This window comes from Taudactylus pleione, unplaced genomic scaffold (genome assembly GCF_031769625.1).
Source record: "Taudactylus pleione unplaced genomic scaffold, aTauple2 ptg000170l, whole genome shotgun sequence".
NCBI classification, from domain to species: domain Eukaryota; kingdom Metazoa; phylum Chordata; class Amphibia; order Anura; family Myobatrachidae; genus Taudactylus; species Taudactylus pleione.
In genome coordinates this window covers 7,609,323-7,634,384 of record NW_028284572.1, presented here as the reverse complement: position 1 = coordinate 7,634,384, position 25,062 = coordinate 7,609,323, and the positions used below count along the sequence as shown (strand labels likewise).

Here is a 25,062-nt window from a genome sequence, read left to right as displayed (position 1 = left end):
AAAGTGTTTGACATTATTGATAATCAATATACTAATAATACAAGAACTGTATGTATTTCACATCTCTTGTGAGCAGTTCCCAACAGAAATTCAATATTCCCTACTAAAGTTGTGACATTGCAACTTTTCAGTTCTCTTAATTCATAATATTTGATAGATTAATTTAAAAATCTGTTTGATGATACACTAACACCAGAAATGTATCTGTCCATAATTTAATTAGATAAGGAGGAATACATAATGATAATACTGCTATTGTGGTGTTTGCATCTCATTTCCAAGGATATGAACCAGTCTATCAGTTACCAACTGCAATCATTGATCACCAACTTACACATCGTGGCTGCAGTCACGCTAAAAAGCCCCTCTCGGCACGCCAGGTCCCATGAGACTCTGCTAGCACCGGGCATTCTTTTTGCCGAAAATGTGTCTAAGTAACATTGCAATGCAACTAGGACACACCAGGACACTGTGCTGATTAATTTGATATTTAGCACTTGTATATCTGTGTGCAACTGAGTCTCTAAATCTGTATACGAGGTGTTACAATGTAGCGGCCACAGCTTTTTTCAAGTACCATTCTGCTTTATATACAAACTCAAGTGCATGCAGACATACAAGTATTGCATATCAAATTAATCAGCACAGTTTGTAGGTGCATCCTAGTCACATCACATTGTGACTTACGATGCATTTTCGGCAAACAAGAGGCCCGATGTTAGCAATGTAGCACAGGACCTGGTGGGTTCACTCACACCATTCATATCAGGCTAGATGTATGAGAACACATCTGTATATGTGATTATCTCTACATAGTCACTTACATTCCTTTCTTCCTATCAAGTCATATTTGTTATTGGGAGATGTCTGTGAGTCTGTACTAAATACAGATGGGGCAGGGCAAATATGGTAGTGGGTGGGACTACAGTAATCAATGATAGCAAAGATGTATAAGGTAATTCTCTTCTCTGACATCATAACATCCAAATACACTATTTTACAATTGTATTCTACACAAATAAACCAATTACCTGCTTGATCCAGATCTGCCTAGCTCCGATGCTACCTTGGAGTCTTTTTGATGATCAAGCTGAAACTAAAATGACAATGAAAGTTAGAATGTTCAGAACTAAATGAATTACACATGAGAGTTAGAAATGTGCTCTAAAAGGAATGTATGCATTAGTAATATAGGGCATGATTGAGAAATTTACGCAGTTGAGCGATTATTGGCCAACTGCGCAAGTATCACGGTCGCACTGCGCATGTGCTAAGGTACCTTAGCGAAGCCGCCCACAGTGACATTCAGGGACCATTTAGGGGCGGTTACAGGGAGTGGCGCCAAAAACACAGGAATGTCGCCACTGTTTTCTGGGGCGTCTCAGCATACTACTGCAATTCTGTAAACAGAAAACTTGGCGCCAGAATATCAGTTCTGCAGTCATTCTGGGCGGCCATAGGATTACTCAGATGGTAAATTATCAAAGGATCTGTAACCACCTCTGCGTGTTTGTACGCACTTGCTTGGATCTGCGAACCCCCGGTGGGCTTCTCAATACATTTCCAGGCGGCTGCATGCATTATCATATTTTCACACAGAGTCTGCATAAGGGATCACAGCTGAGATTGCGTTAGTAACCACATCTGAATCAGGCCCATAGTTATACTGCTAATACTGTGAGGTGTGTCTGCAGTACAGATATTTCCATATACATCTAGCCTACTTGTGCATTAAACAGCCATTCTAGTCGTGCCATGGAATGACTCGGTAGTGCCAATTGTCTTCTGTGCGACTTTTTACCTTTAAAGGCATCTGCCACAGCGATGCGAATAGGACGCACAAGCAGCTTCTGCTGATTAAACACACACAGCTGCACACAGAATATAGGCATGCCGTATATAAGTTTAATCAGCAGAAGCTGCTTGTGCATCCTATGCATATCGCTGTAAAATGAAAATGCTTTTCCAGGGAAGAAGTTGCACGAAAAGTGGATCGGTGCTACAGTCACAAAGCGCTCAATGTGTAACGCGACTTGTAGTGCACGGAGGATAGTTGTATGTACATTACCTCATCTACGAACCATTGCCCCCAATCCTTTATAGATTTGTATTTCTATCCCCTTGTCATTCTCTATAACTGTATCATAGAATATTCATCTCTGCATCTGATCGAAAATACCTGTCATGCACAAACAGACACAATCCACTTACTAGTCTACTCTAATTGACTGATTTAGTTACAAGCAAGTGCATCTGCGTATCATAAAGATGAATCTTTGTACAAAATTTTCCCTCTACTCACGCACACAACCAGCCTCCACATTTACTGTTGCACATATCTTGCACATGTGGTCCCTCCTGCTGGGTGGATCAGGGGTGTTAAAGTGCAAGTATAAAGTCTGCAAAGTCCACACTACTGTGGTTTCTGATCCATATGGGGACCCTTGGGTCTAGCTGAGGCAGGGATGAAGTTAAATTTGGGAGTTTTGATAAGATTTCCGTGCATGAAACCACCAGGACTAAAGTAGCACTGTTAGTAGGGAAAGGATCGCAGACTAAAGCTGCATACACACTAAACGATGTGTGTACCCAGCAATGTGATGGATGACTGCATATAAGGCGGCCAGTACACATTAGACGATCTGGTGCCCATCTGCCCGATATGTCCGAACCATCAGCATCCCGTAGCAAGGGGTCATCAGTCACCTTGTCAAAATGAGCATGTAGGGCGCATGGCCCGACATAGTGGGTACACGTTAGCCAATTTTGCCGAATACGTCGCCCCGATCAGTTGGTTGATTTAAAGGGACTATCAGCATCTACACATGAAACGCTTCATTGATCAATCTAATAATGAATGTTATTGGCTTCAGCTACACACCAGCAATCATGGAAGCTGTCATCTCTAGCATGTGATGGAGATTAAAATATGGTGAAAAGAGCCACTGATTGGGAGAGTGGGAGTCTAGTCATTCAGTAGCTGTATTCACTGTATAACCCTCTTCCTAGCTACTGGAACATATACGGCTCCACTTAACATGGGCTTCAACCAACGGTACCTTTTGTTTTGTATCCTTGCTTCTCGAAGCAAAATCTGCACATGGGGAGAGCCAGTGAAATGCTGGTAACAGAATCTCATAGCTCTTCGTCACTTAATGAATTTCCTAATTTTTTCATCCCCATGGGGATGGCAGTAAGTGCCAGTAAATAGGTTAACACTTTGATAAATGGCACAAAGTAGTGACAAGCCAGAAAAAAGTCTCTTCACAGCCCTAAGGACTAGATCTGCCATTGCTCCAAAGGTAGAAATATTTTAAAATGTATGTGAATTACATGAATATTATGACTACAGTAAAATAAAGATATATATTTTAGTAGCTTAATAAGACATATTTTTGTGTCTATAACCTCTAAAATCCCACCAGTACTTTCAGTGAGAACACAAGTATGGCCATGCCAATGTTTGTAGTTTACATTTCTATGACAAAGGGTTTTTCTATGCACTCTACTTTATGCGTTAAAAGCTAGTAGCATAAGTTTTATTCAATAATGCATACTAACATCTATACCTTTTGTTGCCTATGCTTCTGATTCAGCCTCCCATCATTATCCCAAAGATTGTGTTCACTAGAGGAGTGGCTTGTATGATAATCCACAGGGATTGGGTCTTTGTTCTCCTGCTTCATAGAATTTTCTTTTACATCCATTATCATCATTTCTAAGACAGAAGGGGATTTCCTTCCGCTACCATGTGGCTCAGTGCTTCCAGGATCATCAACTTCTCCCATTTGTAGATCTACAATATATGTACATATAACCAAGCAGTCCACCATCTGCTAGAGTACATTTGTTATACAGTAGCAATAGCTATAAATATATGCTTTTTTTTCTTCTTGCAGAACTAGGGATGATATGCAGTTTTATAAAAACATTTGCATTTAAATAGGGCTGTGCAGGTTCGGATTAGTTCGGATTTTCCCGCCAAATTCTGATTTTTCCCGCCAAAAATCGGGCCTCAGAAAGAGGCAAAACATCATCTTTCATGGACAAACATGATCATTCCTGGACAAAAGTCCATGAAAGATGACGTTTTGCCTCTTTCTGAGGCCCCATTTTTGGTGGGAAAAATCTGAATTTGGCGGGAAAGTCCGAACTAATCCGAGCCTGCACATCCATACTTTTAAACTGGCTAAATGTAAAATAAACTCCAGTATGAAATATTCCAAAAGTGTTAGAATATTAAAGTGCTTAGTGAAAAAAAAAAAAAAGCATTTCATGTACACTTTTTACTTTATCAAGTTTTCATTAAGTGTGGTGGATATTTGTTGCTTGGCTCTTGCAGGACAGCTCTATTGCAATTATAATTGTAATAGTAAATACTGTAATTTCTACTTACCTATCGGGCGATTGAGCGATCTTCCTGTCTAATACACTGTAATGTGCATTATCATGGGCCATGTTTTTTGGAGAACTATTTAAGATACACTCTAACTGTCAAATTGCTCACAACAGAACATTAAACATTAGCAGTTTCAGGATTGATGCCTTTAAAGAATGAGCCATGCATTTTATAAGGCAAAATAAATGGATGTGAAAATTAAATTCATTGTACTAAATGAGACCTACGTGCATTTAACTTGCCTTATGCCGCGTTACTTCTATTTCAGTGCATCTGACGATTGTCAACATGTCAACATATAGGTAAGTCATTATTTAAAATTAAATTAAGAGTTAAAAATGCAGTACAAATGCTTGTATGTAGCCTATTAGTCACTTCATAAAAGTACTTTGTGAGCCAGAATGAGAGGAAACAGCTGGGTTCTTACCATTCGAGGAGTGTATAAAAATGACATGTCTCTGTTAGGGCTTAGCAGGCTGCTAAGAGAAATAAAAGACCACTAAGCCTTAAATACAAATACACAATGTACAAAGTGATCCTCACTGACTGAAGGAGGCAGTTCTTGACGATCATGCATGTGTTTATGACATAAACAACAAGCAAGGCTTTCTGGTTTTCAGAACCATGTGGATACCAGGCATCCAGAGAAAAGATCCCCACATCTGCATACTTGTGATGTATAGGTTAAAAATTCATACAGGACACTATCTATATCGCACTCTATGTCAGGCTTGGATTTTGGGTTACAAGACAGCACAAATCCACAGTATGCAGTCAGGAGATCAACAGTGATAATGTCAACAGTCACTGTGTTGTCCTCACACTATGTTGATGCCAGGACATCAACACTGTCAGACTCGTGTACCCATCCCCAAATCCACAGCCTCTATCTGCCTGCTCTGATGTACTTATATGTGTTATGGTATATTTCCTGAATTGAGCTCTACAGGGTGGAATAATTATGTATAGGGACAGTGTGGTGTGGCATAATTATGTATAAGGGTAGTGTAGTGTGGCATAATTATGTATGGGGCAGGGTAGTGTGGCATAATTATGTATAGAGGCAGTGTAGTGTGACATAATTATGTATAGGGGCAGTGTAGTGTGGCATAATTATGTATAGGGGCAGTGTAGTGTGGCATAATTATGTATAGAGGCAGTGTAGCGTGGCATAATTATATTATGGGGCATGTGTAGCATGATTATGGATTGGGGCACAAATGTGTGGCATATTATGTATTGGAGGCACTGATGTGTAGCATATCACAAATTGGCAGGCTTGATATGTGGTATAATATAAATTTGGGGCACTTTTCAGAGGCATATTATGATTCTGGAGCAATGATGTGAGGCATTTTATCAAGTGGGGGCACTGATGTATGTCATTATTAATTGGTGGCACTGATGTGTGGTATGTTATGAGTTTTAGCTTTAGTGATGCGTCCACAATTATGCCCTTCAATTTTTAAAATAATAAGCACCCTGCCCGAAAAAATCCTAGAGGGAACACTAAACTGTACAGAAAATATGTGTATATTTTTGCCCATATACAGATTTGAATGCATCTTGAGACCACATCTGCATGTATATCACATGCACCTGCTTTACTACTAGTCCTCATCATCAGTGAGTACTTGCACTTAAGCTTACAAACGATACGTCTCCAAAAAAGCTTATTTTCCCTTATGTAAAGCTTTGGATAAAATGCAGTTGTGTGAACGGGATGGGTACGGGATGCAGGTGCTCGGCATCCCGACAGGGTTAAGGACACTGACACCTGTCGGTAGCTATCCTAACCCTCCCCCTCTCCTTACCTTAACACTCCTTCCCCAGTGTCTGAACCTAACTTCCCTCCCTAGTGCCTAAACCTAACTTGCCCCCCTTCCCGCACCCTAAACCTAACTCTCCCCCCTTAGTGCCTAACCCTAATCCTCCCCCTAGTGCTTAACCATAACCCTAATGCTAACCTTCCCCCCCAACCCCGCTACTTACCTTCGGGATGCCGAGTGTTGGGGTTTTGGCACCAGTATTCTAAGCACCGGCAAACCCTTTGTGAACATATTCTCTTTTAACTTGGTCAACGTGAGAATGCCACATCACACACGGTTTCTGCCACTTCAATCGCAAATGTAGATGGGATTAAAATATGTATGACTCTGCTTAGTTCATAAAGATGTGTCTACATCTATCCTCCGTGCGCTACAAGTCATGCTACACATAACGCGGGAGCTCTAAGTGACTCGGTAGTGCTGAGCGTCTTTTTCGTGCAACTTTTTTAGCTTCGAATGCATCTTACCCGCACAGCTATAGGACACACAAGCAGCTTCTGCTGATTAAAATTATATGCAGCATGCCTATACTCTGTGAGCGACTGTGGGTGTATCTGCATGTCTAATGCTACGTTACAGTGTCACAGCCGCTGACACTGTCATGTAGCATTTTGTATGCAGATACACCCAAAGTCGCTCACAGAACATAGGCATGGTGCTTACCATTTTAATAAACAGAAGCTACTTGTGCTATCTATTCACATCACTGTGAGAATAAGATGCATTTGAAGGTAAACAGTAGCACAAAAATAAGCTTGGCGCTAACGAGTCACGCCACAGCATGGCAAGAGCTATTTAACGCGCAAGGAGGTTACATATATGAGGACACATCTGTACTTGTGTGCACCCATTTTCATTGCCGCATGTGCAGTGCAAATATACAGTATGGAAGATAGACTCTGCATAAGATTCCGTATAGCATTGTAAATATACTGTAATGTAGAAAGGAAAGACTCAGAACGAAGACTGAACAATGGAATTCATTTCAGTACTGACTCTGAAACCCTGCATGTTATTAACTAACTAAATGTTTAATGATTTTAATTAACAGCCAAATTCTGCTGCTTTTACTGACACTTAAAACCCTGCTTCCAAAAATCAGGTGTGTCGCCAGCCTCACATAACTTCATATTTTGACTTTTATCGTATTCTGTATACCGCTATTTAGTGCAAAATTGCACCATTGTAGGAAAGACATGGGTGACTACCAGCTTACCCTTAATAAAAATAAATTCTATCCTAGGTAATGCATTTTTCCCTTTGAGCAAGAATAGCACTAAAAGCTAAAGATAAATACTGTACAAGCCAAGGAACATTCCAACAAAAAGAAATGACCTTCACAAGATATTGAACTATTATTATACATCCATTTTCATAAGCTAGAAGGGATATGCAAAGAAAAAAAATGAGTTTATTTACTTATAGAATTGTACTAAGCAGACAATCGTCTACAATTGAAAAAAGGTTATTGAAAGATTCCTCCCACACTGCATTTCATTGTATTATTTTGTTAATGAGTGACTCTACCCTTCCCCTCAGATTCCCCATTCCTCCCACACTGCGTTTATTTTAATTATTTTGTTAATGAGTCACTCTACCCTTCCCCTCAGATTTCCCATTCCACCCACACTGCGTTTCTTTGTATTATTTTGTTAATGAGTCACTCTACCCTTCCCCTCAGATTCCCCATTCCTCCCACACAGCGTTTCTTTGTATTATTTAGTTGAGCAGCTCTACTCTCCCCATCACTTGCTCCTTTCCTCCAACACTGCGTTTCTTTGTATTATTTTGTTAATGAGTTGCTCTACCCTTCCTCTCAGATACCCCCATTCCACCCACACTGCGTTTCTTTGAATTATTTTGTTAATGAGTCGCACTACCCTTGCCCTCAGATTCCCCCATTACTCAAACACTGCGTTTCTATCTATTATTTTAATGAGTCACTCTACCCTTCCCCTCAGATTCCCATTCCTCCCATACTGCGTTTCTTTCTATTATTTTAATGAGTCACTCTATCCTTCCCCTCAGATTCCCCATTCCTCCCACACTGAGTTTATTTGTATTATTTAGTTGAGTCGCTCTACCCTTCCCCTCAGATTCCCCCATTCCACCCACACTGCGTTTCTCTGTATTATTTTGTTAATGAGTCACTCTACCCTTTACCTCAGATTCCCCATTCCTCCCACACTGCGTTTCTTTGTATTATTTTGTTAATGTGTCACTCTACCCTTCCCCTCAGATTCCCCATTCCTCCCACACTGCGTTTCTTTGTATTATTTTGTTAATGAGTCACTCTACCCTTCCCCTCAGATTCCCCATTCCTCCCACACTGCGTTTCTTTGTATTATTTCGTTAATGTGTCACTCTACCCTTCCCCTCAGATTCCCCATTCCTCCCACACTGCGTTTATTTGTATTATTTTGTTAATGAGTCACTCTACCCTTCCCCTCAGATTCCCCATTCCACCCATACTGCGTTTATTTTGTTTTGCTAATGAGTCGCTCTACCCTTCCCCTCAGATTCCCCATTCCACCCTCACTGCGTCTATTTGTATTATTTTGTTAATGAGTCACTCTACCCTTCCCCTCAGATTCCCCATTCCTCCCACACTGCGTTTCTTTGTATTATTTTGTTAATGTGTCACTCTACCCTTCCCTTCAGATACCCCATTCCTCCCACACAGCGTTTATTTGTATTATTTAGTTGAGTCGCTCTACCCTCCCCATCACTTGCCCCATTCCTCCAACACTGCGTTTCTTTGTATTATTTTGTGAATGAGTCACTCTACCCTTCCCCTCAGATTCCCCCATTCCTCCCACACTGCGTTTCTCTGTATTATTTTGTTAATGAGTCAATCTACCCTTCCCCTCAGATTCCCCATTCCTCCCACACTGTGTTTATTTGTATTATTTTGTTAATGAGTCACTCTACCCTTCCCCTCAGATTCCCCATTCCACCCTCACTGCGTTTATTTGTATTATTTTGTTAATGAGTCGCTCTACCCTTCCCCTCAGATTCCCCATTCCACCCTCACTGCGTTTATTTGTATTATTTTGTTAATGAGTCGCTCTACCCTTCCCCTCAGATTCCCCATTCCTCCCACAATGCGTTTCTTTGTATTATTTTGTTAATGTGTCACTCTACCGTTCCCCTCAGATTCCCCATTCCTCCCACACTGCGTTTATTTGTATTATTTTGTTAATGAGTCACTCTACCCTTCCCCTCAGATTCCCCATTCCACCCTCACTGCGTTTATTTGTATTATTTTGTTAATGAGTCGCTCTATCCTTCCCCTCAGATTCCCCATTCCACCCACACTGCGTTTCTTTGTATTATTTTGTTAATGAGTCGCTCTACACTTCCCCTCAGATTCCCCATTCCACTCACACTGCGTTTCTTTGTATTATTTTGTTAATGAGTCACTCTACCCTTCCCCTCAGATTCCCCATTCCACCCACACTGCGTTTATTTGTATTATTTTGTTAATGAGTCGCTCTACACATCCCCTCAGATTCCCCATTCCTCCCTCACTGTGTTTATTTGTATTATTTTGTTAATGAGTCGCTCTACCCTTCCCCTCAGATTCCCCATTCCACCCACACTGCATTTCTTTGTATTATTTTGTTAATGAGTCACTCTACCCTTCCCCTCAGACTCCCCATTCCTCCCACACTGCGTTTCTTTGTATTATTTTGTTAATGAGTCACTCTACCCTTCCTCTCAGATTTCCCCATTCCTCCCACACTGTGTTTCTTTGTATTATTTTGTTAATGTGTCACTCTACCCTTCCCCTCAGATTCTACATTCCTCCCACACTGCGTTTATTTGTATTATTTAGCTGAGTCGCTCTACCCTCCCCATCACTTGCCCCATTCCTCCCACACTGCGTTTCTTTGTATTATTTTGTTAATGAGTCACTCTATCCCTCCCCTCAGATTCCCCATTCCACCCACACTGCGTTTCTCTGTATTATTTTGTTAATGAATCACTCTACCCTTCCCCTCAGATTCTCCATTCCACCCACACTGCATTTCTCTGTATTATTTTGTTAATGAAGTGCTCTACCCTTCCCCTCAGATTCCCCCCACACTGCGTTTCTCTGTATTATTGTGTTAATGAGGTGCTTTACCCTTCCCCTCATATTCCCCCATTCCTCCCACACTGCGTTTCTTTGTATTATTTTGTGAATGAGTCACTCTACCCTTCCCTCAGATTCCCCATTCCACCCACACTGCATTTCTTTGTATTATTTAGTTGAGCCGCTCTACCTTCCCCATCACTTGCCCCATTCCTCCAACACTGCGTTTCTTTGTATTATTTTGTTAATGAGTCACTCTACCCTTCCCCTCAGATTCCGCATTCCTCCCACACTGCGTTTCTCTGTATTATTTTGTTAATGAGTCACTCTACCCTTCCCCTCAGATTCTCCATTCCACCCACACTGCGGTTCTTTGTATTATTTTGTTAATGAGTCACTTTACCCTTCCCCTCAGATTTCCCCAGTCCTCCCACACTGCGTTTCTTTGTATTATTTTGTTAATGAGTTACTCTATCCTTACCCACAGATTCCCCCATTCCTCCCACACTGCATTTCTTTGTATTATTTTGTTAATGAGTCACTCTACCCTTCCCTTCAGATTCCACATTCCACCCACACTGCGTTTCTTTGTATTATTTTGTTAATGTGTCGCTCTACCCTTCCCCTCAGATTCCCCATTCCTCCCACACTGCGTTTCTTTGTATTATTTTGTTAATGAGTTGCTCTAACCTTCCTCTCAGATTCCCCCATTCCACCCACACTGCGTTTCTTTGTATTATTTTGTTAATGAGTCGCTCTACCCTTGCCCTCAGATTCCCCCATTACACCCACACTGCATTTCTTTCTATTATTTTAATGAGTCACTCTACCCTTCCCCTCAGATTCCCCATTCCTCCCACACTGCGTTTCTTTCTATTATTTTAATGAGTCACTCTACCCTTCCCGTCAGATTCCCCATTCCTCCCACACTAAGTTTATTTGTATTTAGTTGAGTCGCTCTACCCTTCCCCTCAGATTCCCCCATTCCTCCCACACTGCGGTTCTCTGTATTATTTTATTAATCAGTCGAAGACTGAACAATGGAATTCATTTCAGTACTGACTCTGAAACCCTGCATGTTATTAACTAACTAAATGTTTAATGATTTTAATTAACAGCCAAATTCTGCTGCTTTTACTGACACTTAAAACCCTGCTTCCAAAAATCAGGTGTGTCGCCAGCCTCACATAACTTCATATTTTGACTTTTATCGTATTCTGTATACCGCTATTTAGTGCAAAATTGCACCATTGTAGGAAAGACATGGGTTACTACCAGCTTACCCTTAATAAAAATAAATTCTATCCTAGGTAATGCATTTTTCCCTTTGAGCAAGAATAGCACTAAAAGCTAAAGATAAATACTGTACAAGCCAAGGAACATTCCAACAAAAAGAAATGACCTTCACAAGATATTGAACTATTATTATACATCCATTTTCATAAGCTAGAAGGGATATGCAAAGAAAAAAAATGAGTTTATTTACTTATAGAATTGTACTAAGCAGACAATCGTCTACAATTGAAAAAAGGTTATTGAAAGATTCCTCCCACACTGCATTTCATTGTATTATTTTGTTAATGAGTGATTCTACCCTTCCCCTCAGATTCCCCATTCCTCCCACACTGCGTTTATTTTAATTATTTTGTTAATGAGTCACTCTACCCTTCCCCTCAGATTTCCCATTCCACCCACACTGCGTTTCTCTGTATTATTTTGTTAATGAGTCAATCTACCCTTCCCCTCAGATTCCCCATTCCTCCCACACTGTGTTTATTTGTATTATTTTGTTAATGAGTCACTCTACCCTTCCCCTCAGATTCCCCATTCCACCCTCACTGCGTTTATTTGTATTATTTTGTTAATGAGTCGCTCTACCCTTCCCCTCAGATTCCCCATTCCACCCTCACTGCGTTTATTTGTATTATTTTGTTAATGAGTCGCTCTACCCTTCCCCTCAGATTCCCCATTCCTCCCACAATGCGTTTCTTTGTATTATTTTGTTAATGTGTCACTCTACCGTTCCCCTCAGATTCCCCATTCCTCCCACACTGCGTTTATTTGTATTATTTTGTTAATGAGTCACTCTACCCTTCCCCTCAGATTCCCCATTCCACCCTCACTGCGTTTATTTGTATTATTTTGTTAATGAGTCGCTCTATCCTTCCCCTCAGATTCCCCATTCCACCCACACTGCGTTTCTTTGTATTATTTTGTTAATGAGTCGCTCTACACTTCCCCTCAGATTCCCCATTCCACCCACACTGCGTTTCTTTGTATTATTTTGTTAATGAGTCACTCTACCCTTCCCCTCAGATTCCCCATTCCACCCACACTGCGTTTATTTGTATTATTTTGTTAATGAATCGCTCTACACATCCCCTCAGATTCCCCATTCCTCCCTCACTGCGTTTCTTTGTATTATTTTGTTAATGAGTCACTCTACCCTTCCCCTCAGATTCCGCATTCCTCCCACACTGCGTTTCTCTGTATTATTTTGTTAATGAGTCACTCTACCCTTCCCCTCAGATTCTCCATTCCACCCACACTGCGGTTCTTTGTATTATTTTGTTAATGAGTCACTTTACCCTTCCCCTCAGATTTCCCCAGTCCTCCCACACTGCGTTTCTTTGTATTATTTTGTTAATGAGTTACTCTATCCTTACCCACAGATTCCCCCATTCCTACCACACTGCATTTCTTTGTATTATTTTGTTAAGGAGTCACTCTACCCTTCCCTTCAGATTCCACATTCCACCCACACTGCGTTTCTTTGTATTATTTTGTTAATGTGTCGCTCTACCCTTCCCCTCAGATTCCCCATTCCTCCCACACTGCGTTTCTTTGTATTATTTTGTTAATGAGTTGCTCTAACCTTCCTCTCAGATTCCCCCATTCCACCAACACTGCGTTTCTTTGTATTATTTTGTTAATGAGTCGCTCTACCCTTGCCCTCAGATTCCCCCATTACACCCACACTGCATTTCTTTCTATTATTTTAATGAGTCACTCTACCCTTCCCCTCAGATTCCCCATTCCTCCCACACTGCGTTTCTTTCTATTATTTTAATGAGTCACTCTACCCTTCCCGTCAGATTCCCCATTCCTCCCACACTAAGTTTATTTGTATTTAGTTGAGTCGCTCTACCCTTCCCCTCAGATTCCCCCATTCCTCCCACACTGCGGTTCTCTGTATTATTTTATTAATGAGTCGCTCTACCCTTCCCCTCAGATTCCCCCATTCCTCCCACACTGCGTTTCTTTGTATTATTTTGTTAATGAGTCACTCTATCATTCCCCTCAGATTCTCCATTCCACCCACACTGCATTTCTCTGTATTATTTTGTTAATGAGGTGCTCTACCCTTCCCCTCAGATTCCCCCATTCCTCCCACACTGTGTTTCTTTGTATTATTTTGTTAATGAGTCACTCTACCCTTCCCCTCAGATTCAGCATTCCTCCCACACTGTGTTTCTTTGTATTATTTAGTTGAGCAGCTCTACTCTCCCCATCACTTGCTCCATTCCTCCAACACTGCATTTATTTGTATTATTTTGTTAATGAGTCGCTCTACCCTTCCCCTCAGATTCCCCATTCCACCCACACTGCGTTTCTTTGTATTATTTTGTTAATGTGTCACTCTACCCTTCCCCTCAGATTCCCCATTCCTCCCACACTGCGTTTCTTTGTATTATTTTGTTAATGTGTCACTCTACCCTTCCCCTCAGATTCCCCATTCCTCCCACACTGCGTTTATTTGTATTATTTTGTTAATGAGTCACTCTACCCTTCCCCTCAGATTCCCCATTCCACCCACACTGCGTTTATTTGAATTATTTTGTTAATGAGCCGCTCTACCCTTCCCCTCAGATTCCCCATTCCACCCTCACTGCGTTTATTTGTATTATTTTGTTAATGAGTCGCTCTACCCTTCCCCTCAGATTCCCCATTCCACCCACACTGCGTTTCCTTGCATTATTTTGTTAATGAGTCACTCTACCCTTCCTCTCAGATTTCCCCATTCCTCCCACACTGCGTTTCTTTGTATTATTTTGTTAATCTGTCACTCTACCCTTCCCCTCAGATTCCCCATTCCTCCCACACTGCGTTTATTTGTATTATTTAGTTGAGTCGCACTACCCTCCCCATCACTTGCCCCATTCCTCCAACACTGCGTTTCTTTGTATTATTTTGTTAATGAGTCACTCTACATTTCCCCTCAGATTCCGCATTCCTCCCACACTGGGTTTCTCTATTATTTTGTTAATGAGTCACTCTACCCTTACCCTCACATTCTCCATTCCACCCACACTGCGTTTCTTTGTATTATTTTGTTAATGAGTCACTCTACCCTTCCCCTCAGATTCCCCCATTCCTCCCACACTGCGTTTCTTTGTATTATTTTGTTAATGAGTCACTCTACCCTTCCCCTCAGATTCCCCCATTCCTCCAACACTGCGTTTCTTTGTATTATTGTGTTAATGAGTCACTCTACCCTTCCCCTCAGATTCCCCATTCCTCCCACACTGCGTTTCTTTGAATTATTTTGTTTATGTGTCACTCTACCCTTCCCCTCAGATTCCGCATTCCTCCCACACTGCGTTTCTTTGTATTATTTTGTTAATGAGTCACTTTACCCTACCCTCAGATTCCCCATTCCACCCACACTGCATTTCCTTGTATTATATTGTTAATGAGCCGCTCTACCCTTCCCCTCAGATTCCCCATTCCACCCTCACTGCGTTTATTTGTATTATTTTGTTAATGAGTCGTTCTACCCTTCCCCTCAGATTCCCCATTCCACCCACACTGCGTTCCTTTGTATTATTTTGTTAATGAGTCACTCTAGCCTTCCCCTCAGATTCCGCATTCCTCCCACACTGCGTTTCTCTGTATTATATTGTTAATGAGTCACTCTACCCTTCCCCTCAGATTCTCCGTTCCACCCACACTGCGTTTCTTTGTATTATTTTGTTAATGAGTCACTCTACCCTTCCCCTCAGATTCCCCCATTCCTCCCACACTGCGTTTCTTTGTATTATTTTGTTAATGAGTCACTCTACCCTTCCCCTCAGATTCCCCATTCCTCCCACACTGTGTTTATTTGTATTATTTTGTTAATGAGTCGCTCTACCCTTCCCCTCAGATTCCCCATTCCACCCTCACTGCGTTTCTTTGTATTATTTTATTAATGAGTCGCTCTACCCTTCCCCTCAGATTCCCAATTCCACGCACACTGCGTTTCTTTGTATTATTTTGTTAATGAGTCACTCTACCCTTCCCCTCAGATTCCCCATTCCTCCCATACTGCGTTTCTTTGTATTATTTTGTTAATGAGTCACTCTACCCTTCCCTCAGATTCCCCATTCCACCCACACTGCGTTTATTTGTATTATTTTGTTAATGAGTCGCTCTACCCTTCCCCTTAGATTCCCCATTCCACCCTCACTGCGTTTATTTGTATTATTTTGTTAATGAGTCACTCTACCCTTCCCCTCAGATTCCCCATTCCTCACACACTGCGTTTCCTTGTATTATTTTGTTAATGAGTCACTCTGCCCTTCCTCTCAGATTTCCCCATTCCTCCCACACTGCGTTTCTTTGTATTATTTTGTTAATGTGTCACTCTACCCTTCCCCTCAGATTCCCCATACCTCCCACACTGCGTTTATTTGTATTATTTAGTTGAGTCGCTCTACCCTCCCCATCACTTGCCCCATTCCTCCCACACTGCATTTCTTTGTATTAGTTTGTTAATGAGTCACTCTATCGCTCCCCTCAGATTCCCCATTCCACCCACACTGCGTTTCTCTGTATTATTTTGTTAATGAGTCACTCTACCCTTCCCCTCAGATTCGCCATTCCACCCACACTGCATTTCTCTGCATTATCTTGTTAATGAAGTGCTCTACCCTTCCCCTCAGATTACCCCCACACTGCGTTTCTCTGTATTATTGTGTTAATGAGGTGCTTTACCCTTCCCCTCATATTCCCCCATTCCTCCCACACTGCGTTTCTTTGTATTATTTTTTGTGAATGAGTCACTCTACCCTTCCCCTCAGATTCCCCATTCCTCCCACACTGTGTTTATTTGTATCATTTAGTTGAGCAGCTATACTCTCCCCATCACTTGCTCCATTCCTCCAACACTGCATTTATTTGTATTATTTTGTTAATGAGTCGCTCTACCCTTCCCCTCAGATTCCCCATTCCACCCACACTGCGTTTCTTTGTATTATTTTGTTAATGAGTCACTCTACCCTTCCCCTCAGATTCCCCATTCCTCCCACACTGCGTTTCTTTGTATTATTTTGTTAATGTGTCACTATACCCTTCCCCTCAGATTCCCCATTCCTCCCACACTGCGTTTATTTGTATTATTTTGTTAATGAGTCGCTCTACCCTTCCCCTCAGATTCCCCATTCCACCCACACTGCGTTTATTTGTATTATTTTGTTAATGAGTCGATCTACCCTTCCCCTCAGATTCCCCATTCCACCCTCACTGCGTTTATTTGTATTATTTTGTTAATGAGTCGCTCTACCCTTCCCCTCAGATTCCCCATTCCACCCACACTGCGTTTCCTTGTATTATTTTGTTAATGAGTCACTCTACCCTTCCTCTCAGATTTCCCCATTCATCCCACACTGCGTTTCTTTGTATTATTTTGTTAATCTGTCACTCTACCCTTCCCCTCAGATTCCCCATTCCTCCCACACTGCATTTATTTGTATTATTTAGTTGAGTCGCACTACCCTCCCCATCACTTGCCCCATTCCTCCAACACTGCGTTTCTTTGTATTATTTTGGTAATGAGTCACTCTACCCTTCCCCTCAGATTCCGCATTCCTCCCACACTGGGTTTCTCTGTATTATTTTGTTAATGAGTCACTCTACCCTTACCCTCACATTCTCCATTCCACCCACACTGCGTTTCTTTGTATTATTTTGTTAATGAGTCACTCTACCCTTCCCCTCAGATTCCCACATTCCTCCCACACTGCGTTTCTTTGTATTATTTTGTTAATGAGTCACTCTACCCTTCCCCTCAGATTCCCCAATTCCTCCAACACTGCGTTTCTTTGTATTATTTTGTTAATGAGTCACTGTACCCTTCCCCTCAGATTCCCCATTCCTCCCACACTGCGTTTCTTTGTATTATTTTGTTTATGTGTCACTCTACCCTTCCCCTCAGATTCCGCATTCCTCCAACACTGCGTTTCTTTGTATTATTTTGTTAATGAGTCACTCTACCCTACCCTCAGATTCCCCATTCCACCCACACTGCATTTCTTTGTATTATTTAGTTGAGCCACTCTACCTTCCCCATCATTTGCCCCATTCCTCCAACACTGCGTTTCTTTGTATTATTTTGTTAATGAGTCACTCTACCCTTCCCCTCAGATTCCGCATTCCTCCCACACTGCATTTCTCTCTATTATTTTGTTAATGAGTCACTCTACCCTTCCCCTCAGATTCCCCAATTCCTCCCACACTTCGTTTCTTTGTATTATTTTCTTAATGAGTCACTCTACCCTTCCCCTCAGATTCCACATTCCACTACACTGGGTTTATTTGTATTATTTTGTTAAAAAGTCACTCTACCCTTCCCCTCAGATTCCCCATTCCACCCTCACTGCGTTTATTTGTTTTATTTTGTTAATGAGTCACTCTACCCTTCCCCTCAGATTCCCCATTCCACCCACACTGCGTTTATTTGTATTATTTTGTTAATGAGCCGCTCTACCCTTCCACTCAGATTCCCCATTCCACCCTCACTGCGTTTATTTGTATTATTTTGTTAATGAGTCGTTCTACCCTTCCCCTCAGATTCCCCATTCCACCCACACTGCGTTCCTTTGTATTATTTTGTTAATGAGTCACTCTAACCTTCCCCTCAGATTCCGCATTCCTCCCACACTGCGTTTCTCTGTATTATTTTGTTAATGAGTCACTCTACCCTTCCCCTCAGATTCTCCGTTCCACCCACACTGCGTTTCTTTGTATTATTTTGTTAATGAGTCACTCTACCCTTCCCCTCAGATTCCCCCATTCCTCCCACACTGCGTTTCTTTGTATTATTTTGTTAATGAGTCACTCTACCCTTCCCCTCAGATTCCCCATTCCTCCCACACTGTGTTTATTTGTATTATTTTGTTAATGAGTCACTCTACCCTTCCCCTCAGATTCCCCATTCCACCCTCACTGCGTTTCTTTGTATTATTTTGTTAATGAGTCGCTCTACCCATCCCCTCAGATTCCCAATTCCACGCACACTGCGTTTCTTTGTATTATTTTGTTAATGAGTCACTCTACCCTTCCACTCAGATTCCCCATTCCTCCCACACTGCGTTTCTTTGTATTATTTTGTTAATGAGTCACTCTACCCTTCCCCTCAGATTCCCCATTCCACCCACACTGCGTTTATTTGTATTATTTTGTTAATAAGTCGCTCTACCCTTCCCCTTAGATTCCCCATTCCACCCTCACTGCGTTTATTTGTATTATTTTGTTAATGAGTCACTCTACCCTTCCCCTCAGATTCCCCATTCCTCACACACTGCGTTTCTTTGTATTATTTTGTTAATGAGTCACTCTACCCTTCCTCTCAGATTTCCCCATTCCTCCCACACTGCGTTTCTTTGTATTATTTTGTTAATGTGTCACTCTACCCTTCCTCTCAGATTCCCCATTCCTCCCACACTGCGTTTATTTGTATTATTTAGTTGAGTCGCTCTACCCTCCCCATCACTTGCCCCATTCCTCCCACACTGCGTTTCTTTGTATTAGTTTGTTAATGAGTCACTCTATCGCTCCTCTCAAATTCCCCATTCCACCCACACTGCGTTTCTCTGTATTATTTTGTTAATGAGTCACTCTACCCTTCCCCTCAGATTCTCCATTCCACCCACACTGCATTTCTCTGTATTATTTTGATAATGAAGTGCTCTACCCTTCCCCTCAGATTCCCCCCACACTGCGTTTCTCTGTATTATTGTGTTAATGAGGTGCTTTACCCTTCCCCTCATATTCCCCCATTCCTCCCACACTGCGTTTCTTTGTATTATTTTTTGTGAATGAGTCACTCTACCCTTCCCCTCAGATTCCGCATTCCTCCCACACTGTGTTTCTTTGTATTATTTAGTTGAGCAGCTCTACTCTCCCCATCACTTGCTCCATTCCTCCAACACTGCATTTATTTGTATTATTTTGTTAATGAGTCGCTCTACCCTTCCCCTCAGATTCCCCATTCCACCCACACTGCGTTTCTTTGTATTATTTTGTTAATGAGTCACTCTACCCTTCCCCTCAGATTCCCCATTCCTCCCACACTGCGTTTCTTTGTATTATTTTGTTAATGTGTCACTCTACCCTTCCCCTCAGATTCCCCATTCCTCCCACACTGCGTTTATTTGTATTATTTTGTTAATGAGTCACTCTACCCTTCCCCTCAGATTCCCCATTCCACCCACACTGCGTTTATTTGTATTATTTTGTTAATGAGTCGCTCTACCCTTCCCCTTAGATTCCCCATTCCACCCTCACTGCATTTATTTGTATTATTTTGTTAATGAGTCGCTCTACCCTTCTCCTCAGATTCCCCATTCCACCCACACTGCGTTTCCTTGTATTATTTTGTTAATGAGTCACTCTACCCTTCCTCTCAGATTTCCCCATTCCTCCCACACTGCGTTTCTCTGTATTATTTTGTTAATCTGTCACTCTACCCTTCCCCTCAGATTCCCCATTCCTCCCACACTGCCTTTATTTGTATTATTTAGTTGAGTCGCACTACCCTCCCCATCACTTGCCCCATTCCTCCAACACTGCGTTTCTTTGTATTATTTTGTTAATGAGTCACTCTACCCTTCCCCTCAGATTCCCCATTCCTCCCACACTGGGTTTCTCTGTATTATTTTGTTAATGAGTCACTCTACCCTTACCCTCACATTCTCCATTCCACCCACACTGCGTTTCTTTGTATTATTTTGTTAATGAGTCACTCTACCCTTCATCTCAGATTCCCCCATTCCTCCCACACTGCGTTTCTTTGTATTATTTTGTTAATGAGTCACTCTACCCTTCTCCTCAGATTCCCCCATTCCTCCAACACTGCGTTTCTTTGTATTATTTTGTTAATGAGTCACTCTACCCTTCCCCTCAGATTCCCCATTCCTCCCACACTGCGTTTCTTTGTATTATTTTGTTTATGTGTCACTCTACCCTTCCCCTCAGATTCCGCATTTCTCCCACACTGCGTTTCTTTGTATTATTTTGTTAATGAGTCACTCTACCCTACCCTCAGATTCCCCATTCCACCCACACTGCATTTCCTTGTATTATTTAGTTGAGCCACTCTACCTTCCCCATCATTTGCCCCATTCCTCCAACACTGCGTTTCTTTGTATTATTTTGTTAATGAGTCACTCTACCCTTCCCCTCAGATTCCGCATTCCTCCCACACTGCATTTCTCTGTATTATTTTGTTAATGAGTCACTCTACCCTTCCCATCAGATTCTCCATCCACCCACACTGCGTTTCTTTGTATTATTTTGTTAATGAGTCACTCTACCCTTCCCCTCAGATTCCCCCATTCCTCCCACACTGCGTTTCTTTGTATTATTTTCTTAATGAGTCACTCTACCCTTCCCCTCAGATTCCACATTCCACTACACTGGGTTTATTTGTATTATTTTGTTAAAAAGTCACTCTACCCTTCCCCTCAGATTCCCCATTCCACCCTCACTGCGTTTATTTGTATTATTTTGTTAATGAGTCACTCTACCCTTCCCCTCAGATTCCCCATTCCACCCACACTGCGTTTATTTGTATTATTTTGTTAATGAGCCGCTCTACCCTTCCCCTCAGATTCCCCATTCCACCCACACTGCGTTCCTTTGTATTATTTTGTTAATGAGTCACTCTAACCTTCCCCTCAGATTCCGCATTCCTCCCACACTGCGTTTCTCTGTATTATTTTGTTAATGAGTCACTCTACCCTTCCCCTCAGATTCTCCGTTCCACCCACACTGCGTTTCTTTGTATTATTTTGTTAATGAGTCACTCTACCCTTCCCCTCAGATTCCCCAATTCCTCCCACACTGCGTTTCTTTGTATTATTTTGTTAATGAGTCACTCTACCCTTCCCCTCAGATTCCCCATCCCTCCCACACTGTGTTTATTTGTATTATTTTGTTAATGAGTCGCTCTACCCTTCCCCTCAGATTCCCCATTCCACCCTCACTGCGTTTCTTTGTATTATTTTGTTAATGAGTCGCTCTACCCTTCCCCTCAGATTCCCAATTCCACGCACACTGCGTATCTTTGTATTATTTTGTTAATGAGTCACTCTACCCTTCCCCTCAGATTCCCCATTCCTCCCACACTGCGTTATTTTGTATTATTTTGATAATGAGTCACTCTACCCTTCCCCTCAGATTCCCCATTCCACCCACACTGCGTTTATTTGTATTATTTTGTTAATGAGTCGCTCTACCCTTCCCCTTAGATTCCCCATTCCACCCTCACTGCGTTTATTTGTATTATTTTGTTAATGAGTCACTCTACCCTTCCCCTCAGATTCCCCATTCCTCACACACTGCGTTTCTTTGTATTATTTTGTTAATGAGTCACTCTAATCTTCCTCTCAGATTTCCCCATTCCTCCCACACTGCGTTTCTTTGTATTATTTTGTTAATGTGTCACTCTACCCTTCCCCTCAGATTCCCCATTCCTCCCACACAGCGTTTATTTGTATCATTTAGTTGAATCGCTCTACCCTCCCCATCACTTGCCCCATTCCTCCCACACTGCGTTTCTTTGTATTAGTTTGTTAATGAGTCACTCTATCACTCCCCTCAGATTCCCCATTCCACCCACACTGCGTTTCTCTGTATTATTTTGTTAATGAGTCACTCTACCCTTCCCCTCAGATTCTCCATTCCACCCACACTGCATTTCTCTGTATTATTTTGATAATGAAGTGCTCTACCCTTTCCCTCAGATTCCCCCCACACTGCGTTTCTCTGTATTATTGTGTTAATGAGGTGCTTTACCCTTCCCCTCATATTCCCCCATTCCTCCCACACTGCGTTTCTTTGTATTATTTTGTGAATGAGTCACTCTACCCTTCCCCTCAGATTCCGCATTCCTCCCACACTGTGTTTCTTTGTATTATTTAGTTGAGCAGCTCTACTCTCCCCATCACTTGCTCCATTCCTCCAACACTGCATTTATTTGTATTATTTTGTTAATGAGTCGCTCTACCCTTCCCCTCAGATTCCCCATTCCACCCACACTGCGTTTCTTTGTATTATTTTGTTAATGAGTCACTCTACCCTTCCCCTCAGATTCCCCATTCCTCCCACACTGTGTTTCTTTGTATTATTTAGTTGAGCAGCTCTACTCTCCCCATCACTTGCTCCATTCCTCCAACACTGCATTTATTTGTATTATTTTGTTAATGAGTCGCTCTACCCTTCCCCTCAGATTCCCCATTCCTCCCACACTGCGTTTCTTTGTATTATTTTGTTAATGTGTCACTCTGCCCTTCCCCTCAGATTCCCCATTCCTCCCACACTGCGTTTATTTGTATTATTTTGTTAATGAGTCACTCTACCCTTCCCCTCAGATTCCCCATTCCACCCACACTGCGTTTATTTGTATTATTTTGTTAATGAGTCGCTCTACCCTTCCCCTCAGATTCCCCATTCCACCCTCACTGCGTTTATTTGTATTATTTTGTTAATGAGTCGCTCTACCCTTCTCCTCAGATTCCCCATTCCACCCACACTGCGTTTCCTTGTATTATTTTGTTAATGAGTCACTCTACCCTTCCTCTCAGATTTCCCCATTCCTCCCACACTGCGTTTCTCTGTATTATTTTGTTAATCTGTCACTCTACCCTTCCCCTCAGATTCCCCATTCCTCCCACACTGCGTTTATTTGTATTATTTAGTTGAGTCGCACTACCCTCCCCATCACTTGCCCCATTCCTCCAACACTGCGTTTCTTTGTATTATTTTGTTAATGAGTCACTCTACCCTTCCCCTCAGATTCCCCATTCCTCCCACACTGGGTTTCTCTGTATTATTTTGTTAATGAGTCACTCTACCCTTACCCTCACATTCTCCATTCCACCCACACTGCGTTTCTTTGTATTATTTTGTTAATGAGTCACTCTACCCTTCATCTCAGATTCCCCCATTCCTCCCACACTGCGTTTCTTTGTATTATTTTGTTAATGAGTCATTCTACCCTTCTCCTCAGATTCCCCCATTCCTCCAACACTGCGTTTCTTTGTATTATTTTGTTAATGAGTCACTCTACCCTTCCCCTCAGATTCCCCATTCCTCCCACACTGCGTTTCTTTGTATTATTTTGTTAATGAGTCACTCTACCCTTCCCCTCAGATTCCCCATTCCACCCACACTGCGTTTATTTGTATTATTTTGTTAATGAGTCGCTCTACCCTTCCCCTTAGATTCCCCATTCCACCCTCACTGCGTTTATTTGTATTATTTTGTTAATGAGTCACTCTACCCTTCCCCTCAGATTCCCCATTCCTCACACACTGCGTTTCTTTGTATTATTTTGTTAATGAGTCACTCTAATCTTCCTCTCAGATTTCCCCATTCCTCCCACACTGCGTTTCTTTGTATTATTTTGTTAATGTGTCACTCTTCCCTTCCCCTCAGATTCCCCATTCCTCCCACACAGCGTTTATTTGTATCATTTAGTTGAATCGCTCTACCCTCCCCATCACTTGCCCCATTCCTCCCACACTGCGTTTCTTTGTATTATTTTGTTAATGTGTCACTCTACCCTTCCCCTCAGATTCCCCATTCCTCCCACACAGCGTTTATTTGTATCATTTAGTTGAATCGCTCTACCCTCCCCATCACTTGCCCCATTCCTCCCACACTGCGTTTCTTTGTATTAGTTTGTTAATGAGTCACTCTATCACTCCCCTCAGATTCCCCATTCCACCCACACTGCGTTTCTCTGTATTATTTTGTTAATGAGTCACTCTACCCTTCCCCTCAGATTCTCCATTCCACCCACACTGCATTTCTCTGTATTATTTTGATAATGAAGTGCTCTACCCTTCCCCTCAGATTCCCCCCACACTGCGTTTCTCTGTATTATTGTGTTAATGAGGTGCTTTACCCTTCCCCTCATATTCCCCCATTCCTCCCACACTGCGTTTCTTTGTATTATTTTGTGAATGAGTCACTCTACCCTTCCCCTCAGATTCCGCATTCCTCCCACACTGTGTTTCTTTGTATTATTTAGTTGAGCAGCTCTACTCTCCCCATCACTTGCTCCATTCCTCCAACACTGCATTTATTTGTATTATTTTGTTAATGAGTCGCTCTACCCTTCCCCTCAGATTCCCCATTCCACCCACACTGCGTTTCTTTGTATTATTTTGTTAATGAGTCACTCTACACTTCCCCTCAGATTCCCCATTCCTCCCACACTGTGTTTCTTTGTATTATTTAGTTGAGCAGCTCTACTCTCCCCATCACTTGCTCCATTCCTCCAACACTGCATTTATTTGTATTATTTTGTTAATGAGTCGCTCTACCCTTCCCCTCAGATTCCCCATTCCTCCCACACTGCGTTTCTTTGTATTATTTTGTTAATGTGTCACTCTGCCCTTCCCCTCAGATTCCCCATTCCTCCCACACAGCGTTTATTTGTATCATTTAGTTGAATCGCTCTACCCTCCCCATCACTTGCCCCATTCCTC

At 42.0% G+C, this 25,062-nt stretch overlaps 1 protein-coding gene across 1 annotated transcript in view; it reads right to left on the bottom strand.

Moving 5' to 3' along the window:
• MAP9 (microtubule associated protein 9) overlaps positions 1–25,062 on the bottom strand; it is a 312,585-nt gene that overhangs the window by 31,910 nt on the left and 255,613 nt on the right. Inside the window, exons 7-8 of the mRNA XM_088475315.1 lie at positions 3,570–3,796; positions 1,032–1,096 (exon numbers count right to left, since the gene is read on the bottom strand). Of these exons, the coding sequence (XP_088331441.1) occupies positions 1,032–1,096; positions 3,570–3,796 (292 nt within the window). The remainder of the gene's footprint in view (positions 1–1,031; positions 1,097–3,569; positions 3,797–25,062) is intronic.